The sequence below is a fragment of the Elephas maximus genome, chromosome 10 (assembly GCF_024166365.1).
Source record: "Elephas maximus indicus isolate mEleMax1 chromosome 10, mEleMax1 primary haplotype, whole genome shotgun sequence".
In the NCBI taxonomy this organism is placed as follows: Eukaryota; Metazoa; Chordata; class Mammalia; order Proboscidea; family Elephantidae; genus Elephas; species Elephas maximus.
In genome coordinates, this window is record NC_064828.1 from 28,969,733 (window position 1) to 28,978,778 (window position 9,046).

A 9,046-nucleotide genomic window follows, 5' to 3' on the forward strand; every position below is an offset into this window, starting at 1 on the left:
AAGACATGAACTGGGCATGCTTTGTTACAATCTAACCCTGTGTATGGGTGTCTAACTTTAGAGACCCAAGGCTAGTGACGATGCATGCTGTTCTACTCATCCCTGCTCTGTTTATTCTGTGAGTAATAAACACCTGTTGATAATACCATTAGAAGTGTCTGGTCTGTGCTCTGATCCAAACGGTTCTCCACTGAGAAATTGTGAATATAGTGACATTGCATCCATGTTATGCCAAGTTTGTTATCATCCCACCCCCCCACATATGTTTATCTAAATTGCTTCTAATTGGAATAAATATTGTTTTCCCAGTAAACAACATACAGTGGGGTATGCATGAAACAAACTGCTCCAGGAAGCCTCACTCACGCAGACACACATCTGTATAGATGTAGGTGACAGCACTGATTATTTCTACAAATCATAAGTTCCAAGGGGGAAGAAATTTTTCAAGAACTTAGGACATTGCTAGGAATATAATAGTCGAGAAAATATTTGTTAAATGTCTGAATTAATAAGTAAATGGAGGAAATTCTGCAATCTATATTCAGCATTCAATTTTTTTTTTTTTTTATTACAAGCCCAGTAACTATTTTCCAAACAAAAGTGACAACATGTGGTCTGCCAAAGATAAGTATAGTTGTAGGAAGTATATTGGAAATTATCTCTCTCCCAGGAATTTTGGTGCACGGGTCATCACAATTGCAGTCCAGCGAACCAAATCTCTTGGATGAAATTTACATTTTCATGAAAATCATGTTTGTTAAAGACAGTATTTTTCATCATTCTAAAAAAAAAGTTAATGCAAATATCCAAAGTAACCTTGGCAATAAGACATTTATCCTTCTGGGTTTGTTCCAGGTTTGAGCAAGTACTAAGAAGCAGGCCTCTTGCTCTCTGAAGGTGATTTAAATGGCATAAGGATGGAATTCGGTGAGTATCTTAACAGTGACCTAAATAAATAATATGGTAATTTATTCTATTTTTAAAGTCAATATATTACTGAACTTAAAATATTGATGGTGGCTTGCCCAGCCAAACATTCTGAGTTTTAGCTGGCAAAGTTTAGGGCATAGAGGTCAAATGGGACCAATAGTTTGAAGAACGTTGTTAGGAAAATAACCAGGTTTATAGATTTGTCTCAACTCCTGATTCATCCATCAGAAAGATCTTTTTGGTTTTTGCAGATTGTAAGGAAATCCTTCTATTCATCATTGAATTTAGGTAAAAGCAAGATTATGAAAAGACATAAATTTTTTGTTTAGAGCTTAATTCCTGGCCAAAATGAAGGCACATGACTGTATATACTAGAGAAATCGACTTACCAGCAGCAAAACACCAAGGTGCCTCAGGTGCCCAGCTGTGACTGTGAGGCTGTGGAATAGTACAGCTGCTGGGGAAAGCAAGGCAGGGGAAATGGTGGCAAAAGAAGTGATGTATAGGGCATATAATGGCTGTCTTCTGTAATTTAAACCCCCTTTCCCCATGGATGAGGAATTAGACTTATTTTGTGTAGCTGCAAAGAGCAGACCCAACATCAGTGTGTAGAAGTAATAAGGGAGACAGTTTGTGCAACGAAAGGACGTGCTTGAGAGAACCAGGGCTCCTTAAGCAGGAAATGGGCTGAAGTGTTCAGCAAATCCAGATGACACCTAAGAGATATGGTCTAGAGGGAGCCAGACTGGTGGCTTGTGAACGGTTTTATAGAATCATAAGGGTTCTGCAGCACCTCCTTGGGAGCAGTGAAGGCAAGGAAGCTCAAGGTTACCACCTAGCTCCATTCTCATGTGCTTATATTAGATGTCTACATATGACACTCTGAGTAAGAAGGCAAATTAGCAGCTGTTTTTGTTTCAGATTTATACTCGGTTTTGGTTCAAAGTAAAAGAGTGGATCCAAAATTTATACTTGTATGTAGGCTCTCCAAGAGGCCTTGATTCTATCATTAAAGTTGAAATTGAGACTTAGGGTTACAGGAACATTTGAAATGAAGTGGTGTTTATTCCAAACCAACCTCCAAATGGGCCAGTGTATCTAGGAATTGTTAACTTTGCACATTCAAGTAAACTCCTTAAATCTCTCTGAGCTTCAGTTTTCTTATCTGTTAAAAAAAAAAAAAAAAAAAGACGATAAAGCATACTTCCCTATAGCTCAAGGGGCCATGAGGAAGACCAAATGAGATAAAGTATGTGAAAACACTTAGTACATATTCAAGTAATTATTAGCTTATCCTACTAATGTTCTTTATTACTCACTCCTTGGTCTCTTCTGTTTCTTGGACAGCTTTGAGAGCCCAGAACAGAACGATGCATGTTGTAACTGAGTTTGTCCTCCTGGGTTTGCCTGGTCAAAGGGAGACACAGAACTTCCTGTTTGCATTAATCCTGGTGGTCTATCTCCTGACCCTGCTTGGTAATGGGGCTATTGCCTGTGCAGTGAAATGGGACAGGAGGCTCCACACACCCATGTACATCCTCTTGGGGAACTTTGCCTTCCTAGAGATCTGGTATGTTTCCTCCACTGTCCCAAACATGCTGGTCAACTTCCTCTCTGAGACTAAGACCGTCACTTTCTCTGGCTGCTTCCTCCAATTCTACTTCTTTTTTTCACTGGGTACAACTGAGTGTTTCTTCTTATCAGTTATGGCCTATGATCGGTACCTGGCCATCTGCCGCCCACTGTACTACCCCTCTATTATGACTGGAAAGTTCTGTGTGATCCTGGTCTGTGTTTGCTGGGTGAGTGGATTCCTCTGCTTTCCAGTCCCCGTTGTCCTTATCTCCCAACTTCCCTTCTGTGGACCCAATATCATTGACCACATCGTGTGTGATCCAGGCCCATTGTTGGCACTGGCCTGTGTCCCTGCACCTTCTACTGAGCTTATCTATTACACCTTCAACTCAGTGATTATCTTCGGGCCCTTCCTCTTCATTTCGGGATCTTACACCCTAGTTCTCAGAGCTGTTCTTCGTGTTCCCTCTGGAGCTGGTCGAACTAAAGCTTTCTCCACATGCGGGTCCCACCTGATGGTGGTGTCTCTATTCTATGGAACTATTATGGTAATGCATGTGAGCCCAACATCAGAGAACCCAGCAGGGATGCAGAAGATCATGACTTTGGTGTACTCAGCAGTGACTCCACTCCTAAATCCCCTTATCTATAGTCTCAGAAACATGGACATGAAAGATGCCCTAAAGAAAGCCCTGGGATTATGAATTAGCCAAAGCTGAGACATCTTGAAAGAGGAGCTGAATTTGTCACTCCTGGCCTGTGTTATTTATAATAACAATAGAGAATGGCATCAGTACATCAGGTTCTGGCTCACACTTAGGAAGACAGAGAATTATTTTTCCCTGTTCTTTAACCCTGGTAGCCCAGTGGTTAAAGCATTTGGCTGCTAACTGAAAGGTCGGCAGTTCAAACCCACCAGCTGCTCTGTTGGAGAAAAATGTAGCAGTCTGGTTCCCTAAAAGTTTACAGCCTTGGGACCCCTGTGGAGCAGTTCTGTTCTGTCCTACAGGGTTTCTATGAGTCGGAATCAACTCTAAGGCAGTGGGTTTCATTCGGTTTTTAACAGTTCAAGTTCAGTTCATTGTGATAAATTCAATAAAATATTTTATATATGCATAGCTCACTGAGTATTTGTATGGGGTTGTTACAGATTATATCTGTACTTTTTTCTGTGCTATGTCTTTGCTGGTTTTAATCTTAAAAAAATTTTTTTATTTATGTAACTCTTTTTTTCTTGTACTTTAGATGAAGGTTTACAGAGCAAATTAGTTTCCCATTAAACAATTAACACACATATTGTTTTGTGACATTGGTTGCCAATCCCACGACATGTCAATACTCTTCCATTTTTTACCTCGGGTTCCCCATTACCAGCTTTCCTGTCCCCTCCTGCCTTCTCACCCTTGTCCCTAGGCTTTTAGTGTGCCCATCTAGTCTCCATTTTTTATTTTTATGGGCCTGTCTAATCTTTGGCTGAACGGTAAACCACAGGAGTGACTTTAGTACTGGGTTAAAAGGTATCTGTCAACCATACTCTCAGGGTGTCTCTAGTCCTAGTCCTAGTCAGACCAGTAAGTCTGGTCCTTTTTTGTGAATTTGAATTTTGTTCTACACATTTTTCTCCAGCTCTGTCTGGGACCCTCTATTGTGATCCCTGTCAGAGCAGTTGGTGGTGGTAACTGGGTACCATCTAGTTGTGTTGTTTTCAGTCTGATGGAGGCACTAGTTTAATCTTGACTGGCAGAAGAAATTAATTGTATGAGTTCCTGAAGCCTTTCAAGAGAGGGAGGAATCTTAAATTTAGAAAATAAATATTCTTAAAGTCAAGGAGCCTTAAAAACAAACACACAAAAAAGAAAAACAAAAAATCAAACATGCACATCTTTCTTTGAGGTTGTCTTTCACACAAAAAACAGTATGCTTCATATCTCTATCAGTTATGAAGTACAAACTCTCCATTTGTCATTCAAAGTCCATTTGTCATTCAAAGTCCATTCAATAGGCTGCTAGACCGGTCTTTTTTCCTACTGATCCACTGTATAAACCTACACTTCATGAGGATCAGCCTTTTACTTCTCTTAAACACTCTTATTCGCAACTGAATCTTGGTGTGTAGTGGTTAAGAGCTCAGCTGCAGTTTGAATCTACCAGCTGCTCCTTGGAAATCCTATGGGGTAGTTTTACTCCATTCTATAGGATTTCTATGACTTGGAATTGGCTTGAGGGCAGTGGATTTGGTTTTGGGTTTGGGTGTTTTAATCATAGTGCTTCCCCTGACCATGAGCACTTGCCCCTGTCTATCTACTGAAGCAAATCTTAATCAACCCTTTCTTTTCCTTGAGGTAATAGATAATGCCTGATGTCTCCTTGAACTCTCTTTTCCCTGAAATTTACCTTTATCTGTAATTTGGCCATTTAATGGCATACTATTTTATAGGGATGCTTAGCTGTACCTTTATGAGCAAGACTAAAACCTGAATATCTTTTGCCTCCCCCTCAATGCCCAAATCAGGGCAATGAACACAATAGACACAAAACAAATTCCTATAGATAAATTAATAAATACCTAGGGTACTAATTCTATCATCAAGACTAGCCAAATGTATATCTAAATTCCTCGATTTGATTTCTAATCCTGCAAGTTATTCATACAGAGTACAGTCATATAAATAAACATTAATTTATTCTTCACATATACTTAATTTGAGTCCCAACTATATTGGAATATTTTAACATGGCCTTATCATCTCCAGGAGAAAACTTGATAAGTCATACTAGAATGTGTCAGTGGGGAAGAGGACTCTAAAGCAGGATTTGAGGGCAGACTGTTCAGCAGTGAGAAGAATACCAGAAAATCTAGCAGTCAGCTCTACTAGATTTGATCTTACATTGCCTCCTAATTGTTTTATGTCTGTACAGCTTGGATTGTGAACTGCACAAGGAAATAATCCTTACCTTCTATCTCTGTAATAGCCTCCTAGTTGCTCGGCTCATACTAGTTCTTCAAAAGGAGTTTAATTATTAATGTGATACATGTAGCAGAGCGCTGCCTAGACTATTGGATTAATATAACAATTGGAGCAGCAGTCACTTTGAAACTTCCTTTGATGATAACCTGTGATAACTGTGGTGTCAATCCACATCATTCATACAGACTGAAGGCACCTGAACTCTTAACCACAGCACCGCCAGGGCTCCATAAATACGTAACCCACATATGTATATTTATTGTTGTTAGGTGCCATTGAGTAGGTTCTGACTCATAGCGACCCTATGCACAACAGAACAAAACACTGCCCAGTCCTGAGCCATCCTTACAATCGTTGTTATGCTTGAGCTCATTGTTGTAGCTACTGTGTCAATCCACCTCTTTGAGGGTCTTCCTCTTTTCTGCTGACCCTGTACTCTGCCAAGCATGATGTCTTTCTCCAGGGACTGGTCCCTCCTGACAACATGTCCAGGGTACGTAAGACGCAGTCTCGCCATACTTGCTTCTAAGGAGCATTCTGGTTGTACTTCTTCTAAGACAGATTTGTTCGTTTTTTTAGCAGTCCATGGTATATTCAATATTCTTCACCAACACCACAATTCCAAGGTGTCAATTCTTCTTCAGTCTTCCTTATTCACTGTCCAGCTTTCACATGCATATGATGCGATTGAAAATACCATGGCTTGCGTAAGGCGCACCTTAGTCTTCAAGGTGACATCTTTGCTCCTCAACACTTTAAAGAGTTTTCCTTTGCAGCAGATTTACGCAATGCAATGCATCTTTTGATTTCTTGACTGCTGCTTCCATGGGTGTTGATTGTGGATCCAAGTAGGATGAAATCCTTGACAACTTCAATCTTTTCTCCATTTATCATGATGTTGCTCATTGGCCCAGTTTTGAGGATTTTTGTTTTCTTTATGTTGAGGTGCAATCCAAACTGAAGGCTGTGGTCTTTGATCTTCATTAGTAAGTGCTTCAAGTCCTCTTCACTTTCAGCAAGCAAGGTTGTGTCATCTACATAATGCAGGTTGTTAATGAGTCTTCCTCCAATCCTGATGCCCCGTTCTTCATCATATAGTCCAGCTTCTCATATTATTTGCTCAGCATACAGATTGAACAGGTATGGTGAAAGAGTACAACCCTGATGCACACCTTTCCTGACGTTAAACCAATCAGTATCCTCTTGTTCTATACGAACAACCACCTCTTGATCTATGTAAAGGTTCCTCAAGAGCACAATTACGTGTTCTGGAATTCCCATTCTTCGCAATGTTATTCATAGTTTGTTATGATCCACATAGTCGAATGCCTTTGCATAGTCGATAAAACACAGGTAAACATCCTTCTGGTATTCTCTGCTTTCAGCCAGGATCCATCTGACATCAGCAATGATATCCCTGGTTCCACATCCTCTTCTGAACCCAGCCTGAATTTCTGGCAGTTCCCTGTCGATATATTGCGGCAGCCATTTCTGAATGATCTTCAGCAAAATTTTGCTTGTGTGTGATATTAATGATTTTGTTCTATAATTTCCACATTCGGTTGGGTCACCTTTCTTGGGAATAGGCATAAATACTGATCTCTTCCAGTCAGTTGGCCAGGAAGCTGTCTACCATATTTCTTGGCCTAGACAAGTGAGCACCTTCAGTGCTGCAACTGTTTGTTGGAACATCTCAATTGATATTCCATCAATTCCTGGAGCCTTGTTTTTCTCCAATGCCTTCAGAGCCGCTTGGACTTCTTCCTTCAGTACCATCGGTTCCTGATCATATGCTACCTCTTGAAATGTTTGAATATCGACTAACTCTTTTTGGTATAATGACTGTTTGTATTCCTTCCATCTTCTTTTGATGCTCCCTGCGTCGTTTAATATTTTCCCCATGGAATCCTTCACTAATGCAACTCGAGGCTTGAATTTTTTCTTCAGTTCTTTAAGCTTGAAAAATGCCGAGGGTGTTCTTCCCTTTTGGTTTTCCATCTCCAGCTCTTTGCACATGTCATTATAATACTTTACTTCGACTTCTCAAGCTGCCTTTTGAAATCTTCTGTTGAGTTCTTTTACTTCATCAATTCTTCCTTTTGCTTTAGCTGCTCGATGCTCAAGAGCAAGTTTTAGAGCCTCCTCTGACATACATCTTGGTCTTCTCTTTCTTTCCTGTCTTTTCAATGACCTCTTGCTTTCTTCATGGATGATATCCTTGATGTCATTCCACAACTCCCCTGGTCTTTGGTCACTAGTGTTCAATGTGTCAAATCTATTCTTGAGATGGTCTCTAAATTCAGGTGGGATATAATCAAGGTCATATTTTGGCTCTCGTGAACTTGCTCTGATTTTCTTCAGTTTTAGCTTGAACTTGCATATGAGCAATTGATGGTCTGTTCCACAGTTTGCCCCTGGCCTTGTTCTGACTGATGATATTGAGCTTTTCATCATCTCTTTCCACAAATGTAGTCAGTTTGGTTTCTGTGCATTCCATCTGGTGAGGTCTATGTGTATAGTCACCGTTTACATTGGTGAAAGAAGGTATTTGCAATGAAGGCGTCAGTCTTGCAAAATTCTATCATTCGATCTCTGGCATCGTTTCTATCACCAAGGCCATATTTTCCAACTACCAATCCTTCTTCTTTGTTTCCAGGTTTCTCATTCCAATCGCCAGTTATTATCAATGCATCTCGATTGCGTGTTTGATCAATTTCAGACTGCGGCAGCAGATGAAAATCTTCTGTTTCTTCATCTTTGGCCCTAGTGGTTGGTGAGTAAATTTGTATAATAGTCATATTAACTTGTCTTCCTTGTTGGGGTATGGATATTATACTATCATTGACAGCATTGTACTCAGGATAGATATTGAAATGTTCTTTTTGATGATGAATGCAACACTACTCCTCTTTCAGTTGTCATTCTCAGCATAGTAGACTGTATGATTGTCTGATTCAAAATGGCCAATACCAGTCCACTTCAGCTCACTAATGCCTAGGATATTGATGTTTATGCATTCCATTTCATTTTTGACATTTTCCAATTTTCCTAGATTCATACTTCATACATTCCAGGTTCCGATTATTAATGGATGTTTGCAGCTGTTTCTTCTCATTTTGAGTCATGCCACATGAGCAGATGAAGGTCCCAAAAGCTTTACTCCATCCACATCATTAAGGTCGACTCTACTTTGAGGAAGCAGCTCTCCCCCAGTCATCTTTTGAGTGCCTTCCAACCTGGGGGGCTCATCTTCCAGCAGTATATCAGTCAATGTTCCACTGCTATTCATAACATTTTCACTGGCTAATGCTTTTCAGAAGTAGACTGCCAGGTCCTTCCTCCTAGTCTGTCTTAGTCTAGAAGCTCAGCTGAAACCTGTCCTCCATGGGTAACCCTGCTGGTATCTGAATACCGGTGGCATAGCATCCAGCTTCAAAGCAACACACAAGCCCTCACAACATGAGAAACTGGCAGACACGTGGGGGATATATATATACACACACACACACATATATATATCTATGTATACACACACATATATATATATACACACACGTGTGTGTGTGTGT

At 40.2% G+C, this 9,046-nt stretch overlaps 1 protein-coding gene across 1 annotated transcript; it reads left to right on the top strand.

Moving 5' to 3' along the window:
- Positions 1-2,234: 2,234 nt before the first annotated feature.
- LOC126084504 (olfactory receptor 11H6-like) lies at positions 2,235-3,212 on the top strand. The gene has a single exon (XM_049899118.1). The coding sequence runs from the start codon at positions 2,235-2,237 to the stop codon at positions 3,210-3,212; it is 978 nt and encodes a 325-aa protein (XP_049755075.1).
- Positions 3,213-9,046: the final 5,834 nt, after the last annotated feature.